This window comes from Carcharodon carcharias, chromosome 18, assembly GCF_017639515.1.
Source record: "Carcharodon carcharias isolate sCarCar2 chromosome 18, sCarCar2.pri, whole genome shotgun sequence".
NCBI lineage: Eukaryota > Metazoa > Chordata > Chondrichthyes > Lamniformes > Lamnidae > Carcharodon > Carcharodon carcharias.
The window spans coordinates 97,366,406-97,390,867 of NC_054484.1; the positions used below are offsets into that span (position 1 = coordinate 97,366,406).

Consider the following 24,462-nt stretch of genomic DNA (forward strand, 5'->3'; position numbering starts at 1 on the left):
TTTGCTGCTCTCGGTAGCGGGTTCCGGGAGCTCAGGATGAGTTTGCTGCCCCCCGGTGGTGGGTTCCAGGGGTTCAGGGTGAGTTTGCTGCCCCCGGTGGTGGGTTCCGGGATTTCAGGGTGAGTTTGCTGCCCCACGGTGGCGGGTTCCGGGAGTTCATGGTGAGTTTGCTGCCCCCCCCCCCCCCCCCCGGTGGCGGGTTCCGGGTGAGTTCGCTGCCCCCCGGTGGCGGGTTCCGGGAGTTCAGGGTGAGTTTGCTGCCCCCAGGTGGCGGGTTCCGGGATTTCAGGGTGAGTTTGCTGCCCCCCCCGGTGGCGGGTTCCGGGATTTCAGGGTGAGTTTGTTGCCCCCCCGGTGGCGGGTTCCGGGATTTCAGGGTGAGTTTGCTGCCCCCCGGTGGCGTGTTCCGGGAGCTCAGGATGAGTTTGCTGCCCCCCGGTGGCGGGTTCCGGGATTTCAGGGTGAGTTTGCTGCCCCACGGTGGCGGGTTCCGGGAGTTCATGGTGAGTTTGCTGCCCCCCCCGGTGGCGGGTTCCGGGTGAGTTTGCTGCCCCCCGGTGGCGGGTTCAGGGTGAGTTCGCTGCCCCCCGGTGGCGGGTTCCGGGAGTTCAGGGTGAGTTTGCTGCCCCCAGGTGGCGGGTTCCGGGATTTCAGGGTGAGTTTGCTGCCCCCCCCGGTGGCGGGTTCCGGGATTTCAGGGTGAGTTTGTTGCCCCCCCGGTGGCGGGTTCCGGGATTTCAGGGTGAGTTTGCTGCCCCCCGGTGGCGTGTTCCGGGAGCTCAGGATGAGTTTGCTGCCCCCCGGTGGCGGGTTCCGGGATTTCAGGGTGAGTTTGCTGCCCCCCGGTGGCGGGTTCCGGGAGTTCAGGGTGAGTTTGCTGCCCCCCGGTGGCGTGTTCCGGGAGCTCAGGATGAGTTTGCTGCCCCCCGGTGGCGGGGTCCGGGATTTCAGGGTGAGTTTGCTGCCCCCCGGTGGCGGGTTCCGGGAGTTCAGGGTGAGTTTGCTGCCCCCCGGTGGCGGGTTCCGGGATTTCAGCCTGTGGAACATTCTCTGGTCTCCTCGGTGGCGGGCGGAGCTGAGCAGCGCGATGGCCGACAGCAGCGCCGCCGAGAATCATCGCATCAAAAGCTTCAAGAACAAGGGTCGCGATGTGGAGGTAAGCGGCCCGGGGGAGGCGGGAGGGCGGGAGCGGGTCGGCGGGGAGCGGGGGGGTTTGTGTGAGGCCTGGATACCCAGGCGGGGCTGGGCGGTTGTCGCCGGCCCCGGAGTCAGGCCGGGCCGGGCCGGGCCGGTGGGGGGGAGCCGGGGACAGAGTGTGGCCCCCGCCCGGGGACCGGGACCAGGCTGGCGGCCGCCTTCAGGCCGCGATATCCGGGATCCTCATCCCGCCGTCGCCGCCCGTCAGCTTTTACCCGCCCGAAGCCAGCGCCCGGGCGGGAATAACACAGGCCCCGAGTCCCAGGGGCGGCCCCTCCCGGCCCGGCGGCCCCACCCCCCAAACACCCAACACCCCCCCCACCCCCCAAACACCCAACACCCCCCCCACCCTCCCCACCCCCCAAACACCCAACACCCCCCCCACCCCCCAAACACCCAACACCCCCCCCACCCCCCAAACACCCAACACCCCCCCCACCCCCCAAACACCCAACACCCCCCCCACCCCCCAAACACCCAACACCCCCCCCACCCCCCAAACACCCAACACCCCCCTCACCCCCCAAACACCCAACACCCCCCCCACCCCCCAAACACCCAACACCCCCCTCACCCCCCAAACACCCACACACCCCCACCCCCCCACCCCCCCCACCCCCCAAACACCCAACACCCCCCCACCCCCCCACCCCCCCCACCCCCCAAACACCCAACACCCCCCCACCCCCCAAACACCCAACACCCCCCCACCCCCCAAACACCCAACACCCCCCAAACACCCAACACCCCCCCCACCCCCCAAACACCCAACACCCCCCTCACCCCCCCAAACACCCAACACCCCCCTCACCCCCCCACCCTCCCCACCCCCCAAACACCCAACACCCCCCCCCACCCCCCAAACACCCAACACCCCCCCCACCCCCCAAACACCCAACACCCCCCCCACCCTCCCCACCCCCCAAACACCCAACACCCCCCCCACCCTCCCCACCCCCCAAACACCCAACACCCCCCTCACCCCCCCACCCTCCCCACCCCCCAAACACCCAACACCCCCCTCACCCCCCACCCTCCCCACCCCCCAAACACCCAACACCCCCCCCACCCCCCCACCCTCCCCACCCCCCAAACACCCAACACCCCCCCACCCCCCAAACACCCAACACCCCCCCCACCCCCCAAACACCCAACACCCCCCCACCCCCCAAACACCCAACACCCCCCCCACCCTCCCCACCCCCCAAACACCCAACACCCCCCCCACCCCCCCCACCCCCCAAACACCCAACACCCCCCTCACCCCCCCACCCTCCCCACCCCCCAAACACCCAACACCCCCCCCACCCCCCAAACACCCAACACCCCCCTCACCCCCCCACCCCCCCCACCCCCCAAACACCCAACACCCCCCCCACCCCCCAAACACCCAACACCCCCCCCACCCCCAAACACCCAACACCCCCCCACCCTCCCCACCCCCCAAACACCCAACACCCCCCTCACCCCCCAAACACCCAACACCCCCCCCACCCCCCAACCCCCACCCTCCCCATCCCCCAAACACCCAACACCCCCCCCCACCCCCCACCCTCCCCACCCCCCAAACACCCAACACCCCCCCCACCCCCCAAACACCCAACACCCCCCCCACCCCCCACCCTCCCCACCCCCCAAACACCCAACACCCCCCCCACCCCCCAAACACCCAACACCCCCCCCCACCCCCCACCCTCCCCACCCCCCAAACACCCAACACCCCCCCCCACCCCCCAAACACCCAACACCCCCCCCACCCCCCAACCCCCACCCTCCCCACCCCCCAAACACCCAACACCCCCCCCACCCCCCAAACACCCAACACCCCCCCCACCCCCCAACCCCCACCCTCCCCACCCCCCAAACACCCAACACCCCCCCCACCCCCCACCCTCCCCACCCCCCAAACACCCAACACCCCCCCCACCCCCCAAACACCCAACACCCCCCCCACCCCCCCACCCTCCCCACCCCCCAAACACCCAACACCCCCCCACCCCCCAAACACCCAACACCCCCCTCACCCCCCAAACACCCAACACCCCCCTCACCCCCCAAACACCCAACACCCCCCTCACCCCCCAAACACCCAACACCCCCCTCACCCCCCAAACACCCAACACCCCCCTCACCCCCCAAACACCCAACACCCCCCAAACACCCAACACCCCCCCACCCCCCAAACACCCAACACCCCCCTCACCCCCCCACCCCCCTCACCCCCCAAACATCCCCCCCACCCCCCAAACACCCAACACCCCCCCCCCACCCCCCCAAACACCCAACACCCCCCTCACCCCCCCAAACACCCAACACCCCCCTCACCCCCCAAACGCCCAACACCCACCCCACCCCCCCCACCCTCCCCACCCCCCAAACACCCAACACCCCCCTCACCCCCCAAACACCCAACACCCCCCCCACCCCCCCAAACACCCAACACCCCCCTCACCCCCCAAACACCCAACACCCCCCCCACCCCCCAAACACCCAACACCCCCCCACCCCCCAAACACCCAACACCCCCCAAACACCCAACACCCCCCAAACACCCAACACCCCCCAAACACCCAACACCCCCCTCACCCCCCAAACACCCAACACCCCCCTCACCCCCCAACCCCCACCCTCCCCACCCCCCAAACACCCAACACCCCCCTCACCCCCCAAACACCCAACACCCCCCCCACCTCCCCACCCTCCCCACCCCCCAAACACCCAACACCCCCCCCACCCCCCCACCCTCCCCACCCCCCAAACACCCAACACCCCCCTCACCCCCCAAACACCCAACACCCCCCCCCACCCCCCAAACACCCAACACCCCCCTCACCCCCCAAACACCCAACACCCCCCCCCCACCCCCCAAACACCCAACACCCCCCCACCCCCCAAACACCCAACACCCCCCAAACACCCAACACCCCCCAAACACCCAACACCCCCCCCACCCCCCAAACACCCAACACCCCCCCACCCCCCAAACACCCAACACCCCCAAACACCCAACACCCCCCCCCCACCCCCCAAAACACCCAACACCCCCCCCCCACCCCCCAAACACCCAACACCCCCCTCACCCCCCCCAAACACCCAACACCCCCCCCACCCCCCAAACACCCAACACCCCCCCCACCCCCCCACCCCCCCCCCACCCCCCAAACACCCAACACCCCCCTCACCCCCCAAACACCCAACACCCCCCTCACCCCCCCACCCTCCCCACCCCCCAAACACCCAACACCCCCCCTCACTCCCCTCACTCCCTCACCCTCCCCACCCCCCCAACACCCCCACCTCACCCCCCACCCTCCCCACCCCCCCCAACACCCTCCCCAACACCCCCCCTTACCCCCCCACCCTCCCCACCCCCCCCCAACACCCCCACCTCACCCCCCACCCTCCCCACCCCCCCAACACCCCCACCTCACCCCCCACCCTCCCCACCCCCCCAACACCCCCACCTCACCCCCCACCCCCCCAACACCCCTCCTCACCCCCCCCAAACACCCAACACCCGCCCTCACCCCTCCCACCCCCCCAACACCCCCTCCTCACCCCCCCAGACCCCCAACACGCCGCCCACCCTCCCCCACCCCCCCCAACACCCCCCCCCCCCACCCCCTCCTCACCCCCCAGACCCCCCTACCTCACACCCCAACGCTCCTCACCTCCCCCTCCCCCCCCTCCACTTCACCCCTCATCCCCCACACCTCCTCCACCCACCCTCACCCGCCCCACCCCCCCATCCCCTCTCCCCCACCTGCCCCCCACTCGCCCCCCACTCGTCCCCACCCGCCCCCAACACACTCCCTCAACCCCACCCCACCGACCCTCGTTCCCTCGCCCACCCTCAACCACTCCAACCTCCCATATCCATCCGCTCCACCCCCTCACTCCCTCCACCCAACACCCCCTCCCCAACCCCTTCCTCACCCACCCTCCCGGTCCCCTCACGCACTCCCTTTTGCCTCCCTCCGTTGCCGTCGTCGTCTCGGGGCCCCCACTCTCCCCCGGGCGCCCCCCTGCCCCGCCCCTCTCCCCCGGGCGCCCCCTGCCCCGCCCCTCTCCCCCCGGGCGCCCCCTGCCCCGCCCCTCTCCCCCCGGGCGCCCCCCCTGCCCCACCCCTCTCCCCCGGGCGCCCCCTGCCCCGCCCCTCTCCCCCGGGCACCCCCTGCCCTGCCCCTCTCCCCCCGGGCGCCCCCCTGCCCCGCCCCTCTCCCCCCGGGCGCCCCCCTTCCCCGCCCCTCTCCCCCCGGGCGCCCCCCTTCCCCGCCCCTCTCCCCCCGGGCGCCCCCCTTCCCCGCCCCTCTCCCCCGGCCGCCCCGCCCCTCTCCCCTGGGCGCCCTCCCTGCCCCCTCCCTCTCTCCCCGGGCACACCCTGCCCCTCCTCCCTCCCCGGGCGCACCTGCCCTCTCCCTGCCCACCCTGGGCATACCCCCCTATCCCCGCCTACCCCGGCGCCAAGCACCACTCTCCCCCTACCTTCTTCCATCAGCACCCCCCGCAATCCCCAGGCTCCCCTTTCTGCCCCACCCTCCTCACCCTCCTCCTGTCGCAGGGGCCTCATGGTGTAAGACTGGCCCTGGTTTCTATGTCTCTGATCCTGTTTAGCAGAGGGAAACATTTCTCCACCTACCTGACACTGAGCAGCCTTGAGAGATTGGGACTGGTGATCAACAGCTTGATCAAAGAAAATTTTAAGGAGGATCTTAAAACGTGAGGAGGGGATTGGGAGGATCAGGGAGGAAATTCCAGAGCTTGGTGTCTTGGCAACTAAAGGCACATCTACCAATGGTGGAACTATTAAAATCAGGAATGCTGACGGAGTCAGAATTAGGTGAATTTAGATATCTAGGAGGGTTGTGGTGATGGTGGTGATTACAGAGATAGGTTCAAGGAGGCATTGGAAAAGTTTGTTAGAATCAAGGTGTTGGGGGAACCAGGAGCCCCTGTAGTTCAGTTAGCAATGATTTCTTTGCGGAGCAGAAGAGAGAATAATAGCCCTTAGAATAAATTAATTAATGAGTTTTCCTGAGGGATGCTTGCTCACATTTTGGAGGATACTTGGTTCATATCAGATGCCAGAACAAGTTGGTTTGTTGACTTTTCATCCCCACTAGGCAGGTACAACACTGTACCCAGGTCGGGTTGTCTTGTGTTGGTACAGCAAATGCTTCATGTGCGAGCTGGTAGCTTGAGGGGATGGTTCTGCTGTCCTTATGGGTACCTGCTCTGTTAGTTGATTGTAATACTTGATGAATGGATTGAATATAAACCTAATAGATTTGGCATGTATGCCACACTTGCTGTGTCGCATTTCACGAAGTGTAAGAAAACTATAACCCTTGAACAGAAAACAATAGGGCCAAGATGCCTGCTCTTTTTATTCATACTTGGGATGTGAACGTAGCTGGTAAGGCCAGCATTTGCTCCCCATTCCTAATTCCTCTTGAAGAGATGTGGGCTTTCTTGAACTACTGCAGTCCGTGTGATGGAGGTACACCCTTAGTGTTGTTTGGGAGTTCCAGGATTTTGACCCAGCAACAGTGAGTCAGGATGATGCTTGATTTGGAGGGGATTTTGCAGGAGGTGATGTTCTCATGTGTCTGCTGCGCTTGTTCTAGGTAATAGGGGTTGCAGATTCCGAAATTATTGGCAAGGAAGCTTTGGCAAGTTGCCGCAGTGTATTTTGTAGATGGTTCACACTGCTGCAGCTGCACCAGTGGTAAAGGGAGTGAATATGTAAGGTGGTGGATGCGGTGTTGATCAAATGGATTGCTTTATCCCGAATGGTGTTGAGCTTCCGGAGCGTTGTTGGAGCTGTGCTCATCCAGGCAAGTGAAGGGTATTCCATTGCACTCCTGACTTGTGCCTTGTTAGATGGTGGACAGGTTTTGGAGAATTGGGAGGTGAGTCACTCACTGCAGAATTCTGAGCACCTTTTGTAGCTACAGTATTTATGTAGCTGGTTGAGTTCACTGTCTGGTCAATAGGTACCCATCCTCTGCATGGACTCACCCACAGTTTACTTACTAGCTCTCTTGCCTTTCAATTGTGAACTTTATGAACTCCATGCTTAGTTAGGAACAATTTTTTGTGCTCAGTAGCTTTAAAGGATATTGATCTACTATACTTCGTGGTATGATGTTCCTAATCCTATAAAATAGAGCACCTTTGATTTACTATGAGCAGGATCACAGGACATGTGCAAGTGAAAGATGGTTTGTGAACTTGTACAGGTGTTGTAATTCCAGAAACAAAAGTCTTGAGAAAAATGTTGCCTTCTGTGTTACATCTGACTTGGAGCCAGACTGAGGAGCACTTTACAATTCATTAAGTTCCCTGATTAAACAGCTCTTCAAAGTTGGGTGTACTCAACAGCAATTAGCTTTTGTGGCTATAAAGCAGAATAGTGCTCCTGTTCTCATAAAATAACATTTGAAAATACTTTTAATAGACAAGGGGGCCAGAATGTCTCGACCCTTAATGATTTTACAAGTTACGGCTTTTTTTAAAAAGAACATTGTTTGGGTGTGTGGCTTTAAGAAAATGTAAAATCTCTTATCTAGTGTTTAAACAACAGTAACAGACTTTATGACCTTGCATGTGTTCGGTTCTGGACAGCACAGTGCTCCTCAGGAAGGATATATTGACTTTGGAGGGGGTACAGTGCATTAGAATGAGACGGGGACGAAAAGAGTTGAAATATGAGGACAGATTGCATTGATCAGGCATGTATTCCCTTGAATATTGAAGGTTAAATAGTGATCCAGTTGAGGAGTTGAAGTTGATTAAAGGAGTTGATGGGGCAGGTAGAGAAACTATTTCCTCAGACGGGGTGTCCAGAACAAAGGGACATCGTCTAAAATTAGATTTGGTGGCTCGGGGGTGATTTCAGGAAGCACTTCTTCACACAATGGCTGGGGGTCAATTGAAAATTTCAAAACTGAGATTGATAGATATCAGCAAATATATATAAGTTGATAGATATCTGTTCGGCAATGTTATTAGGGGTTATGGAAACAAATAGGGTCTATAGAGTTAATGTACAGGTCACTCATGAGGTAATTGAATGACAATGGGCTCGAGAGACTGAATGGACTTTACTCTTGCTCTTCTTTTCCTGAGTAGACAGAGTTTCACGTTTCCAAAAGAAACCACGTCGGGCATTTGATGTAGTTTTTTTTAAAAAGTATTTTGCTTGACATACTGTGAACATGCCGTGGGAGGTCTCATTTTACTGCCAGAGCAACTTGTTGAGTGAGATGATTAATACTGGTTGCTGCATTTTCTCTTGCAGACTATGAGAAGACACAGAAATGAAGTAACAGTGGAATTAAGAAAGGTAAAAGATTCTGCTTTTCCTGCAGCATTTGCTGCATGTTGTTTCTCTTTTATTCACGGGATGTGGGAGTCACTGGCAAGGCCAGCATTTAGAGCCCATCCCTAAACTGAGTGGCTTGCTGGGCCATTTCAGAAGGCAGTTAAGAGTTACACATTGCTCTAGGCCTAGAGTCACATACTGGTCAGACTGGGTAAGGATGACAAATTTCCTTTCCTATTAGCAGTTAGTAAGTTAGGTGGGTTTTTACAGCATCTGTAGTTTTATAGTCACCATACTGATACTGGTAAAAAAAAACCCTGATTGTTTTTTTAAGTAATTCCATTTATTTTCCCAAACTGCCATGGTTGAATTTGATCTATCAATCCCAGATTATTAACCCAGGTCCCTGGATTGCTAGTCTAGTAACGCAACCACTTTGCTGCCGTATCTTCTACTTGTGTCCTGTATATTTTTAGTGTTTAACCAGCTAATGTAAATCATGTCAATGAACCTGTGGGTTGTCGTGTATTTGATGTGTTTCTAATCATGTATGGACAACTGGAAGTTGTTTTGAATGTTGTGGTACAGAAGTACATTCAGTAAAAAATACTCTTTAATCTCCATACATTTCACCACCACCCTGCCATTCCCACTCTATGCCTTGTGCAATTGGTAACCAGGTAGAAAAGCTGTGCTCTAGACACCATCAAGAACTGTTGCTGTTTTGGATGGTGTGTCCTCTTGCTGTACTTTGTTTCAGATTTAGAGCTGTATCTAATGGCAGAGCCAGTGGGAGGCAGTATGCTGTTGGGATGGGAGGGATGGTTACCTTGCGAACAGAGTTTAAATAAAAGAAAAATACTGTGGATGCTGGAAATCTGAAACGAATACAGAAAATGCTGGAAAACTCAGCAGAGTTAGCAGCATCTGTGGAGAGAAAAACAGAGTTAACGTTTCGAGTCTGTATGACTTCTTCAGAGCTTAAAAAGTAAAAATGTGGTGAAATTTATACTGCCTAAGAGGGGTAGAGCAGGGGAAACTGGATAGAAGGCCAGTGATAGGTGAGGACAACGGAGAGATTGACAAAGATGTCATGAACAAAAGGACATAGGGGGTGTTAATGATAGTGATAAGGGCTAAAGGAGGTGCTGATTGCAGCATTAAGGTAAGAAAGCAATGTGTTAATAGCAGAACAAGGGCAAATATTTTGAAAAGAACAACATGAGCAAGTGACAGATGGACCTTGTGGAGGTGGGGTGGGGGTAGGGGATGGTAGTGGGGAAAAAAGATCGAAACTAGGATAAAAGGTGAACAATGAATAAATTAATAAAAATAAAGTGGATAAAAAACAAAAATGAATATTGAATAAAGGGATTTTAAAAAGGGGGTGAAGATAGAGGAGAGAGCTCATGGCCTGAAGTTGTTGATCTCAATGTTAAGTCCGTAAAGTGCCAAATTGGAAGGTGAAGTTCTGTTCCTCTGGTTTGCGCTGAGCTTCACTGGAACATTGCAGTAGGCCAAGGAAGGACACGTGGGCATGAGAACAGGGTGGAGTGTTGAAATGGCAAGTGACTGGAAGGTCTGGGTCATGCTTGCAGACAGACCGAAAGTGTTCCGCAAAGTGGTCACCTCGTCTGTGTTTGGTCTCTCCAATGTAGAGGAGACCGCATTGGGAGCAGTGGATGCAGTAGACCAAATTGAAGGAGGTGCAAGTGAAATGCTGCTTTACCTGAAAGGAGTGTTTGGGCCCTTGGCCGGTGAGGAGGGAGAAGGTAAAGGGGCAGGTGTTGCACCTTCTGCGAGGTGCCGTGGATGAGGTATTGGGGATGATGAGGAGTGGACCAGGGTGTTCCAGAGAGAATGGTCCCTACGGAATGCCGACGGGGGGGTGGGGGGGTGCGGGGTGTGTGTTTGTGTGGGGTTGGGGGGGTGTGTGGGGGGGTGTGTGTGGGGGGGGGGGGGGGGGGGGGGGGGGGGGGGAGGGTGTGTGTGTGTGGGGTTGGGGGGTGGGGGGTTGCGTGCGGGTGAGAGGAAGATGTGTTTGGTAGTGGCATCATGTTGAAGTTGGCGGAAATGGAGGAGGATGATCCTTTGAATGCGAAAGCTGGTGGGGTGAAAAGTGAGGACAAGGGGGACCCTATCATGGTTCTGGGAGGGTGGGGAAGGTGTAAGGGCAGAGGTGTGGGAGATGGGTCAGACATGGTTGAGGGCCCTGTCGACCATAGTGAGTGGGAAACCTCGATTAAGGAAGATATGTCAGAAGCACTTTTGGAAGGTAGCATCATTGGAACAGATGCGATGGAGGCAGAGGAACTGAGAGAATAGGATGGAATCCTTACTGGAAGCATGGTGTGAGGAGCTGTCCTTTTGTTCGACATCTTTGTCAATCGCTGCTTTGCACCCACCTATCGCTGGCCTTCCAGCCAGCTCCACCTGCTCCATCCTCCTTAAACAGTATAAATTTCAACACATTTTTACTTCTCTTTAGCTCTGATGAAGAGCCATACGGACTCGGAATGTTAACTCTGTTTTTCTCTCCACAGATGCAGAGTTTTAATGCCTGCTACAGAATCACACTGCACAGAAGGAAGCTATTTGGCCCATTGTGCCCGTGCTCGCTCTTTGAAAGAGCTACTCAATTAATCCTGTTCCTATCCTTTTCCCCATAGCCCTGCAAATTTTTCCCCTTTGTGTATTTATCCAATACCCTTTTGAAAGTTACTATTAAATCTGCTTTCAGACAGTTCATTCCAGATCATAACTTGCTACTGAGAAAATAATTCTCCTTATCTCCCCTCTGACTCTTTTGCCAATTACTTTAAAACTGTGTTCACTGGGTATCTACCCTCCGTGGATGGAGCCAGTTTGTTCCTGTTTGTCAGAAGTCCTTCTTAATTTTGAACATCTGCTTTAAATCTCTCCTTAACATTTGACAAATGCTCAATCTTTTGGGACGACAATCTAGATTTATTCTATAGATATGAGTGTCTCACTAACTGAGAAACAATTGAACTGCATGTGTAGGATGTTTTTGTTGTGAATGCAGCAGAGGGAAATGGAGAACTGTTTGGCTAGTCATGTGCTCCATATGGTGAACTGAACCATCTTCCAGTGTCTGAAAATAGGGCACTTACCAGCAAACATAACTTTGGGTATCAATGTTAATGGAGTAATGTTACCTTTTGAGTTAGGGCCCTAGATTAAAGCATGATGGTCACACATCAATTTATTAAATGTTTCACCTTTCATCTTGTAAGAGGAATATGTGACTTATGTTATTTTGGGTTCATGAATTGGAAGAAGCCCACCTTAAATTTCTTTAATTGCACACATCGTATTAGAAGCTCTCATAAAATGTTCTTTTGAGTTAGGGAAGCAGCATAACACAATGATCTGTTACCTTACGGTGATATGTTTGCTTGCAGCAGTAAGCACCTGAAAGTGTCAGAAATACTTGAGCTTTTACTGTTAGTAGAAAACACATTGATCAGTGATGCATTTAAAGCTTCAGGTTTTGCCTCTCAAGCACCAAACAGGCCATACCTAACATAACTGCATAAACCTTTGGTGGTCCATAGGTGATTTGTTTCCCTTTACCCAGTCTGTAATAGGTGGTTATCATTGCAGCATTGAGTTGCCATCAAAAACCAATTGGTAGTAAGATAAAAGCAAAAAACTGCGGATGCTGGAAATCCGAAACAAAAACAAAAATACCTGGAAAATCTTAGCAGGTCTGACAGCATCTGTGGAGAGGAGCACAGTTAACGTTTCCAGTCCGTATTTTCTATTTTTACTTTGTTCTGATGAAGAGTCATACAGACTTGAAACGTTAACTGTGTCCCTCTCCGCAGATGCTGCCAGACCTGCTGAGTTTTTCCAGGTATTTTTATTTTTGTTTTGGCAGTTTGCAGTTACTGATTGGAGGACAGATGTGCAGCATTTTGTCTGTAGGCAAGCTGTCATGCAATGTCAAATGTAAATTGTTAATAATTAAGATTTGGCTTTCTATTTGTAATGAATAACTTAGTTTGTTTGAACAGCCTCCAGGTATGCAGTCATGCTATTGTCGTACATTTAAGATGTAGTTCTTGCATGTGAACACGTTGTGCTTGACTCATTATTGGAGATGCAAAAGTGAATGTGCAGTGATTGTCCTTCAGTGAACCCTGTCTCACTGATGAAACCATATTTTTGACTAGGAGATGAGTAAACAGGATGAGCATTTAGATCGTTTGCTGAAACAAATGTTTAAGTATCTGTCACTTAATTGAAAAGGGGCAATTGAAGTTTGTTAGCTATTTTAATAAGTTGTCAGATAGCTCTTTGAATTTAGTGGACAGACAATATTTCTGGGTTATGAGATACTGAACCTCATTACTTTGCTGTTTCAGTTATAAATTCTGGAAAAGGTGTCAGTTTACAGATTTTACTTCTCACTTTTGCGAGAAAGCTACATAATATATTTATATAGAGATATATAATGCATATGCTTGCTTTTTGACTTTCTCTACAATGCTTTGCTATGTTTCTCTGATATTTGCTTCTATTTAAATTGTGCACATTACAGCAACGTTGTTTCACTGACAAGAAAGTCAAGTAAAAGTCATCCTACTTGTTAGTTTCCCAGGGTCTTGGTGACCTATCTGCTCAAGTTGTTCCATCGCTCTATTCTGATCCAAGTTACTCATGCAATCCAAATTACTCGCCTTGATCCCGGCTCAGTAGTCACATTCTCACCTCATTCATTAGCTCTTTGGTTGAAATTACACACTGGAGACTTGAGCATATGATCTAGGCTGATACTCCAGTGCTCCATTTTCAGAGGTGCCATCTTTCGGGTAAGGTGTTAAACCAAGGCTCTACCTGCACTCTTAGAATGACCTGAAAGATGGTCTGGCATTATTTCGAAGAACAAGGGAGTTCCTTTGGTGTGCAGGCCAAGATACATCCCTTAACCAACCCATAAAGCAAATTGCCTGGTATTATCCTTTAAGTGGGAGCTTGCTGTGGGCAAATTGGCTATTGCATTTTCTACATGACAGCAGTGACTGCACTTCAAAAGTACTTAATTGGCCTTAAAGTGCTTTGGGAGATACTGAGGTTGTGAAAAATGCTATGCAAATTGGTGTCTTTCTTACTGATCCTTGTATGGAGACTTTTGCTACAATTGTGCATCATTTGGAATGTAACACTCCTACAAATCTTTTATACATTTGACAGAATTTGTACCAGAACTCCATCAGAGATCATTTTAAAACAAATGGGTTGGCACAAGACACAGCAAAAGGTGATTTATTCCTTCATGCTGCATCCTTGTGCAGAATGACGTGTTGCACATCCTTCATTGATTTTGTAGAATCGTACAGCACTGAAGGTGGCCATTTAGCCCAGTGTGAACATACGAATTAGGAGCAGGAGTAGGTCACTCGGCCTTCGAGCCTGCTCCGCCATTCAATAAGATCATGGCTGATCTGATTGTAACCTCAACTCTACATCCCTGCCTACTCCTGATAATCTATCACCCCTTTGCTTATCAAGAATCTATCTACTTCTGCGTTAAAAATATTCAAAGACTCTGCTTCCATCGTCTTTTGAGGAAGCGTTCCAAACGTTCTCAACCCTCTTAATTTCTCATCTCTGCCCTAAATAGGTGACCCCCTTATTTTTAAACAGTGGCCTCAGTACTAAATTCTCCCACAAGAGGAAACATTCGCTCCACCTCGACCCTGTCAAGACCCCTCAGGATCTTGTATGTTTCAATCAAGTTGCCGCTTAATCGCCTAATCTCCAGCGGATACAAACCTAGCCTGCCCAACCTTTCGTCATAAGACAACCTGCCCAATCGAGGTATTAGTTTAGTAAACCTTCTCTGAGCTGCTTCCAATGCATTTACATCCTTCCTTAAATAAGGAGATCAGAACTGTATATAATACTGCAGATGTGGTCTCACCAATGCCCTGTATAACTGAAGCATAGCCTCCCTAATTTTGTATTCAATTCCCCTTTCAATAAATGGTAACATTCTATTAGCTTTCCTAATGACTTGCTGTACCTGCATACAAGCCTTTTGTGATTCATGCACTAGGACTCCTAGATCGCTCTGCATCTCAGAGGTCTGCAATATCTCACCATTTAGATAGTATGCTTTTTTATTTTTCCTGCCAAAATGCACTATTTCACACTTTCCCACATTATACTCCATTTGCCAGGTCTTTGCCCACTCACCTAACCTATTTATATCCCTTTGTGGGCTCCTTGTGTCCTCTTCACATCTTACTTTCCTACCTATTTTTGTGTCATCAAATTTAGCAACCACACCTTCGGTCCCTTCATCTAAGTCATTTATATAAATTGTAAAAAGTTGAGGACCAAGCACTGATCCCTGTGCCAGACCACTCGTTACACCTTACCAACCAGAAAAAGACCCATTTATGCCTACCTTCAATTTCCTGTTAGCTAGCCAATCTTGTATCCATGCCAATATGTTAGCCCGACACCATGAGCTTTTATTTTTCGCAATAACCTTTGTTGTGGCACCTTATCAGGCGCCTTCTGCAAATATAGTGCATCCACTGGTTCACTTTTATCTATAGCATAGGCTATTTCTTCAAAGAACTCCAGTAAGTTGGTTAAACATTTCCCTTTCACAAAACCATGTTGACTCTGCCTGTTTACCCTGAATTTTTCTAAGTGCCCTGCTATAACATCTTTAATAATAGCTTCTAACATTTTCCCTATGACAGATGTTAGGCTAACTGGCCTGTAGTTTTCTGCTTCCCGTCTCCCTCCTTTTTTGAATAAAGGAGGTGCATTTGCTAATTTCCAATCTAATGGAACCTCCCCTGAATTTAGGGAATTTTGGAAGTTTAAAACCAACGCATTAACTGTCTCAATAGCCACTTCTTTTAAGACCCTAGGATGAAGTCCAGCAGGACCCAGGGACTTGTCAGCCCACAGCTCCAACAATTTTCTTGGTACCACGTCCTTGGCTATTGTAATTTTCCCCAACTTCCTCCCTCCCTTTCATTTCCTTATTTACAGCTATTTCTGAAACAGTGAAGACCGATTCAAAATACCGGTTTAATTCAACTGTCATCTCCTTATTTTCCATTATTAATTCCCCAGACTCACCTTCTATGGGACCAACACTCACTTCAACTCTTTTTTAAATATCTATAGAAACTCTTCCTACCTGTCTTTATATCTCTAGCTAGCTTTCTCTAGTATTCTAATTTTTCCTTCCTTATCAATCTTTTAACCATTCTTTGTTTTTTTAAATTTCTATCCAATCTTCTGACCTGCCATTCATCTTTGCACAATTCTTTAAGCTTGATGCTATCTTTTAGTTAGCTAAAAGTTAATTTTTTTAGTTAGCCATGAATAGTGGGCCCTCCCCTTGGAAATTTTCTTTCTCGTTGGAATGTATCTATTCTGTGTACTCTAAAATGTCTGCCACTGCACTTCTATCCCTTAACCTAGTTTGCCAGTTCACGTTAGCTAGCTGTGCTTTTGTGGCCTCATAATTGTTCCTATTTAAGTTTAAAATACTAGTCTTGGACCCATTCTTCTCTCCCTCAAACTGACTGTAAAATTCAATCATATTATGATTGTTACTACCTCACGGTTTCTTCACTATGAGGTCATTAATTAATCCTATCGCACTGCGCAATACCAGGTCCAACATAGCCTGCTCTCTGGTTGGTGCCAGAACATGTTGTTTTAAGAAACTATCCCGGAAACATTCTGTGAATTCCTCGTCTAGGCTACCTTTGCCCTCTGATTTTCCCAGCCTATGTGCAGATTAAAATCCCGCAAGATTATTGCTGTACCTTTCTGACCAGCTTTTATTTCTTCCTTTATATCCCGCCCCACTGTATGGTTACTGTTAGGGAGCCTGTAAACCTCTCCCACAAGTGACTTCTTGCCTTTATCATTTCTCATCTCCACCCAAACCATTTCTATATCCTGGTTTTCTGAACTTGGGTCATCCCTCTCTAATGTGTTAGTACCATGATTAATTAACAGAGTCATCCCTCCACCTTTTCCTAACTTCCTGTCCTCCCTAAATGTCATGTACCCTTCAATACTCAGGTCCCAATCTATGCCATCCTGCAGCCATGTTTCTGTCATGGCTATCAGATCGTACATATTTATTTCTATTTACATTCTCATCTGTTTTGTTTTGAATGCTGCATGCATTCAGATACGGAATCCTTAGTTTTGTCCGTTTATTATTTTTGCAACTTCTAGCCTTCTCTGATGATTTACTCTTAGATTTGTACTTCCTGTACTCTCTGTCCGTTCCTGCCATAGTCTGTTTATCATTTTCCCACATTCATACCTTTCTCTCTTGTCTTTTCTCTTCTTTTCGATTGACCTCATCTTCCCAAATTTGATCCGTGCCCCCACTGTTCAGTTGAAAACCATTCTGCTTCCCTAGTTATGCAGCTCGCCGGAACACTGGTCTCAGCACGGTTCAGGTGTAGACCATCCCAATAGTACAGCCCCCACTTTCCCCAGTACTGTTGCCAGTGCCTCATGAACGGGAATCTACTTCTTCCACACCAGTCTTTGAGCCACATATCCATCTCTCTAATTTTATGTACTCTATGCCAATTTGCATCTGGCTCAGGTAATAATCTAGAGATTAGGGCAGGCAACACAGCTGTTTGGACTCTTGCTTTTTGCTGCAGAGAACAGTGTCAATCCCCCTCACTATACTGTTCCCTACCATCACCACATTCCTTTTTTGCCCTCCCCACTTGGATGGCTTCCTGTACCATGGTGCCATGGTCATTTTGCTTATCCACCCTGCAGCCCCCACTCTCATTCAAACAAGATGAGAGAACCTCAAACCTATTGAACAGTTGCAAAGGCTGATGCTCCTGCCCTCTGGACCCTCTTTCCTGCCTCACTCGCAGTCACACCCTCCTGCCCTTGACCACTGACCAAATCAGAAGACCCTATCCTAAATGGTGTTACTGCCTCCTGATATAAAACATCCAGGTAACTTTCTCCCTCCCTGGTGTATTGCAGTGTCTGTAGCTCACCCTCCAGTTTAATGACTCTGAACTGAAGCTCCTCAAGCTGCATGTACTTATTACAGGCATGTTTGCCCTGGATCACACTGGCATCCAGGAGCACCCACATGCTGCAGCCTTGACATATCACCTTTCCTGCCACCCTTAATGTGTTTTAGTTGATTACTTAATTATATTATTCGCTTATTTATTTTCTTTTTTTATATATTTTGTTAACTTTACCACCAGTTTGTATACTATTTTAAACCTTAGGACTGGAATAGACCATTACCACTTAGCAGATACTCACCAAACAGCTAACTCTTTTACCTGTAGTAGAGTATGAACCAATTCCTACAGGGTGAAAAAGACAGAAAAAGCAAAAGGAAAGAAACACCTCCTTTCCCTCCTCACTGAACTCCCCCACTCATCAAACTCCCAAGTGTGCACTCAGTTCCAAAGCTGCATTTGTGTGCTTGTGTTGGCTCATTGAAAGGGATGTCCAAATAGTTCACATCCTGGTCTTTTCCCATAGAGTTGCCTCTGTTAATTTGGCCATGCCCTGTGAAATGCTTGATTGCTTTGTGCTAATTTGCATAAAGGAGGAAAATGCAGAATTGCCAGCATGTTGCTATCACAGTGTTGTTAAACAACTTGGCGATTGCATTTGTGTGAACTGAAACCTGTGCCTCCCTCAGACCCTTCAAATATGTATTTCTGCAAAACATTAGTGTGACCAGGGGCCCCTTGAAGAGGCAGTGTGAATGCCACACGGAGGATAACTACAATCTGGCATTAACCAGGTTTTAGTGCTTGAGGCTTCTTGGACCCACTTGGCACTACTTGTATTTCCCCAGAGCTTGCTTATATCTGTGAAAAAAATAAATAAAAACAAAAGTCCACACTTGTAAATATTTGTACAGCACCTTTCATGGATTTATTATGCCTCAACCCATTTTACAGGAAGTGAGATCACTGTTGTGATGCAGGGAAGCGCATCAGCCAGTTTGTGCTCAGTGAGGTCCCTCAAACAACAATGAGATAATTCACTAGATAATCTGTTTTTAGTGATGATATTGCTTGAGGGATAAATGTTGGCCAGGATTCAGGGGAGAGTTCAAACCGTATCATGGATTTTTAAAAAAATATTCGCTCAAGCAAGCTAGCAGGGCCTTGGCTCCAAACTTGCCAATCAGTTAGTGTGCCCAGGACATGTGTGTGGCAGGGTGGATTTAAATTGAGTCAGGCAATATAAGTAACTTATATTTCACCTCTTCTATTTTTACTTAGTTCTGTTGAAGGGTCATTCGGACTCGAAATGTTAACTGTGTTCCTCTCCACAGATGCTGCCAGACCTGCTGAGTTTTTCCAGGTATTTTTGTTTTAGTTTTAGATTTCCAGCATCAGCAGTTTTTTGCTTTTAATATAATTAAGGTACTGCCTGACTGGAACTGTCTGTGGTTAATGATCCTGCAATCAGTAACTACAGCACAAAGGTTCTCTGAGGTTGCATGTTCTAGTTTCAGGAAACTGTGTTGACACTCCAGTGTCCGACTGTGAAGTGTGGACCTGCAGCAGTGCAGATGAGGGACACGTCAAGTGACATCCTTGATATAGTTACAATAGGGAGCAAAGAAAACCATTGCATTTAAAGCATTAATGTATAATGATCAAGATGGCTTTGTGCTTTTAGACATTCGTCTAATATAGAATAATAAAAATAATCCTGAATTAACTATGTGAATGCTCTATCTACCTAGCCAGCTACAGCAGTTTGCTAAAATTAGAGTAACTGATTGTTGAAGTAACCTTATTATTTCATTGACCGTATATTTTTTAAAAAATCTTCACTGCCCAATGTTAGGCATGCTAAGCAGGCCATTTCACTTTGGTGTCGATGAGTGTGCAGTTTGATGTGTTTCTGTGAGTCAGAGATTAACTTTGTCATGTGATGTATTCATATCAATCATCAGCATTGAAGCTCTTGATTGTTGGAAAAAGTAGCTTCTAATCAGCTTTTCCAACCAATTAAAACCAAGTGTTTTTTTTTATTCTTTCTTGGGATGTGGTCATCATTGGTAACTCTTTCGAGTACAACCACGTTTCCATCTGTTCCTATTCAGATGAAATTACATTGTTTCATAATTTGCCATGGTGAGATTTGAACTCTTGATCTTGGGGTTACAAGCCCAGTACCATAACCACTTGGCTATCATACCAGAACTGGTCATCATTGGTAAGGCCAGCATTTGTTGCCCATTCCTAATTGCCGATGAAACTGTTAGCTATGCCATTTCAGAGGGCAGATAAGAGTTGACCACATTGCTGTGGTCTGGAGTCACGTGTAGGCCAGAGCAGGTAAGGGTGGCAGATTTCCTTCCCCAAAGGACATTAGTGAACCAGTTGGGTTTTTACACCAATCAATGATAGTTGTCATGGTCACCAGTACTGAGACTAGCTTTATATTACAGATTTATTTATTGAATTTAAATCTCACCAGTTGCTGTGGTGGGATTTGAACCAGTGTCACAGAGCATTTAGCTTGGATGTCTGTATTACTGGCCCAGTGACATAACCACTACACCACTGTCTTACAAATACATTTCTGCAACCTACAAAACTGACATGGTAGGAGTAATAAAATAATGTAAGGTTTTTAAATCATGATTGATATGATTACACCACATGGCAAAGTTAATCTCTGACTCTCAGAAACGCATCAAATTGCATATTCGTCAGTTCCCAAGGTGGAATGGTCTGCTGAGCAAACCTCAACATCAGACACTAAAGACTTTAAAGAAAAACATACAATCAACGAAATAATAAGGTTACTTCAACAATCAGTTACTCTATTCTTAGCAAACTGCTGTAGCTGGATAGGTAGAGCATTCACATAGTTAATTCAGGATTATTTTTATTACTCTATGTCTAAAAGCATAGAACCATCTTGATCATTGTACATTCTCCCAAAGAAAAATATAGTTTCAGAGTAGATGTATTTGGTTTGTTTATGCTGAGGAAGACAAGTTAAACCCAAAGTTTTTAAAAGGAAGTTGATATCGAAAGGCAGCCATTTTAATAGATATTGATGAGCAATTGAAGTGGTAAAGGTATTTTCTATCATACAATGTACCAACCAAACCAAGAGAACATTTAAGAACCTACTGTATCTCTATCCCAGATAACAAGCACAAATGAATAAACTTTCATTAATGTAGCAACTTTCATGATACCTGGACATACCAAAGTGCTTAACTGCCTATGAAGTGCCTCTGAGGTGGGAAACGCTATAACCAATTTGCACACAGCAAATTTCCAGAAACAGTAGTGGAATAAATTACTGGATTATCTGTGTATGTATGGATTGAAGGATAAATGTTGACCATGACAGAGAGAACATTTGGAAAAGTGCAAATCAATCTTTTAAACCCATCTAAAAGGGCAGACAGAATCATTTTAATGTCTCATCCAGAATTAATGACACAGTGCTGCCTCAGTACTGCACTGGGAGTGTCAGCTTGAATTATGTGCATAAGGCTCTGAAATGGGAGGTGAACACACTCAGGTGAGGGTATTACACTCACTGTGCTAAGGCTGATATGTTATGATTGTTGAAGGTCTGCAATCCTATTGACTCCAGTCACCTCCATATAATGGCAGTGCTGAACCTGGAATCTTAGCCTGTAACTGTGGGCCTGATGTGCATTTGCTCCCTCCAGTGCTGTACTGTCTGTTTTGTGGTCAATATTTTGTCATCAAGTGAGCGATGTGCTGGGAAGTTCACGTTTGATACCCAGCTTTAGCTGGGATCAGCTCTGTAGTTAGTGAATTAATGTACTGTATCCACCAAGTTAGATCTACAATCTATGCTGCACTAGTGAGATTTTTCTACTTGTTTTCCACAGATCCATCTTTGTAGCTTGTCTCAAATTCTTGATTTGTGCTGAAATGTGGGCATAGGAATAGGAGTTGGCCATTCAGCCCCTGAAGCCTGCTCTGTCATTCAGTTAGACTGTTGTTGATTCTCCTTTAACCCACCTCTGATCCATATCCCTACTGAACAAAAATCTCAAGTCTTAAAATTTTCTATAGACCCCCAGCATCCACAGCCTTATCCCAGATTTCCACTAATCTTTGTGTGGGGAAGAAATGTGCTTTTTCAGGCCTGGCTATGATTTTAATATTGTGCCCCCTCGTCTGGATTCCTTCACTAGAGAAAATAACTTCACAGTCAACCGTGTGAAATCCCCCAGCTCAGTTAGATCACTGCTTAACTATTTAAACTCAAGGCAATAGAGACCAAGTTTGTGAATCTGTCTGCATAGTTTAAACCTTTTAATCTCTGAAATAGCGGAGTCTCTCAGTACCATTTGTGGTGAATCTGTGCTGCACGTCCTCCAAGACCAGTGGCATAGAGCCACAGAGTCAGTACGGCACAGAAGAAGGCCATTTGGCCCATCAAGTCCATACTGGAATGTTGTTTTAAGCCCGTGTCCACTGGCACTAGACTGAGGTGGTGCAAGCTTGTGTGGAGCCATTGCAGCTAGCAGAAAGGGAAAGCCAAAACTTTCATTTAATATAATATCTTTCACATATTGGAGATATTCCGCTTCACTGTGAAACCAACTGCTTTTGAAGTGTGCTCAATCACTTGTTTCATAGGCAAACACAACAGCCCAAGTTGTACACAGTAAAATCCCAGACACGCCGGTCAGATAAACGGCCATTTTTGGTTGACAGATAAATGCTGGCTAGGACAGGTCAGCCTAAAACTGGATCAGAACGTGGCTGTTCTGGATGATGAAACTAACAAGCTGTAACTTTGGATTCCTAAAGTGAACTGGCTATGATCGGTATGGTATTTGCAATAAACTGTCAAGAAGTTGACCTGCAGTGCAGACAAAATGTTCTGAAATCATCTGGATGCTCAGCTTTGATATCTGTAAAGCTAGTTAAAAGGAAGAATAACTGACCCCAAACCGACTTAAAAGTCGCAGGGTCTTCCTCTTGCATCCAGCCCTATCCCCATGTTGATTCTGTTTTCCCATACTTATCATTTGGACAGTCCTTGGCTTTTCTGAGACTAATATTGCAATTCTGAGACTTGTAGTGCAGCACTCTTGTGTAACTGCACCTGATCTTCAAATTTTGCGCATACAGCAACTAGTGTGGTTCTGTTTGTTTTTCCTCCAGTCCTTCAAGGTGAAGTATATTTTATAAATCCTTCTGTGCTACTCTGCGGAGTCAGCCTCTTCTTTGGCGCCTGCTAGCGGTTGTGAAACCAACAGGTTCAATGGATCTACATATTTATGAATGTGTAATACAGACGTTTTTTACCCCACTATCTTTCTGGAGGAGCGTCTGTCACCATGTTGTTTCCCATGTCCATGTAAACATTGAAAGATCCGCTATCATGTCCACACTGCAATAATAATAGCGATGCAGCCCTTGTAAGCTTATTCATGCATTGTCTGCTGTTGCCTGGTATGTGTCATATTGATTTAAAGCTTTGTAAGCAGGATTTACTTTGTCTCCTGCTCCACTCACTGATCATATGATCAGATTAACTCCTGTGTGTCATTAAAGTTCAGCTCTGAAATTTATTTGTGCATGTTCTTCAAACTCATCTTTTCAACTTGCTGTAATTTATACCAGAGTTACCATTTTATGAGCTAAGTGTCTAGTTCGTTTGGCTTTTTGAAAATCATTGGCATGGTGAAGTACTATAATGTGCCTGCACAACCCGATAGATGTTGTGGAATTTAGTCCATCAGAGTCAGACAAAATTAACAACAGAAGGCCATTATGTCTAGCGAACACAAAATGATATGTAACACAAAATATGCAGTTTTGAAATATAGTTAAAATTGGTATACAGTGGGGCCTGCAGTATCTGCTTCAACAGAGTGTTACTTGCTTCCCCAGTTGATTATAAGAAATTGACAAGTAATTTGTCCAAAATTTGGTTATACAATTAAGATAGTGTTGCAAGTGTTATAAGCCAACTACAGAGTGCTGAATCTTCCTGTCTCTCTCTCTCTCTCTCTCTCTCTCGTCATCCAAATCCTCAATGCCAAGACATTATTTATTGTCCATTCGGAACTACAATATTGGCATTGAGTTAACCAGTATAGTTTGTGACAAGAATCACATGTTTGTGAGAACACGTAGGGATGGCTGTTATATTGGACAATGTCAGCACTGCCACATATATTCAGCATTGGTCTTAATGACAAATTCTTCCAACAAGATCTCCCCTTAAAACCAAATACTTGTGTATTTGAATTTTGTAGGTGGGGAGAATGTGGGAGTTTCTTCTATTCTTGACTTTATCTGATATATTAAGTTTTGGGGAAGGAGGAAAAGTCTTGCCACTACTTTGATAAATTAGACAGAGGATGGGAAAAAGTACCTTGAGTTTAGTGGTTACTCTTCTCTGAAGGATGCTGGTTAACCATTTTGGGTTTTTATGACAACCAAGCTGCTTTCACGGTTATTTTCTGGTGTTGTGCTACAAATTCCCACATTTATTGAATTTAGTTTTGCAACTTTCCATGGTGGCATTTGAACTCATGACCTCTGCATTGCAAGCCTAGCACCATGACCATTGCACTTAAGCTCTTTATCCCTGCCCTCAAATTTAACAAACCTAACGAACTAGGTAAACCAAACAGTATGAGATGCTCTCCAGTTCTCTCTTCCTCCCTACCTGGGTGTACAACAGGTAAATTTAGAATGCCAACAGCCTTAAATTGGGGTAGTGAGTTTGAAGGAACATGAAACAGAGCATGGGAGTCCTGGAAATTGCAAGCTTCCGGAGCTGGCCAGTGTTTTTCCTATGTCTTGCTAATTCAACTTGATAAAACTCCAGAGATAAAAACAAAAAACTGCCGACGCTGGGAATCCAAAACAAAAACA

At 48.4% G+C, this 24,462-nt stretch overlaps 1 protein-coding gene across 1 annotated transcript in view; it reads left to right on the forward strand.

Annotated features, from left to right (window-relative positions):
- Positions 1 to 1,006: 1,006 nt before the first annotated feature.
- kpna3 (karyopherin alpha 3 (importin alpha 4)) overlaps positions 1,007 to 24,462 on the forward strand; it is an 86,328-nt gene continuing 62,872 nt past the window's right edge. The window contains exons 1-2 of the mRNA XM_041211687.1: positions 1,007 to 1,156; positions 8,501 to 8,545. Of these exons, the coding sequence (XP_041067621.1) occupies positions 1,088 to 1,156; positions 8,501 to 8,545 (114 nt within the window). The 5' untranslated portion in view covers positions 1,007 to 1,087. The remainder of the gene's footprint in view (positions 1,157 to 8,500; positions 8,546 to 24,462) is intronic.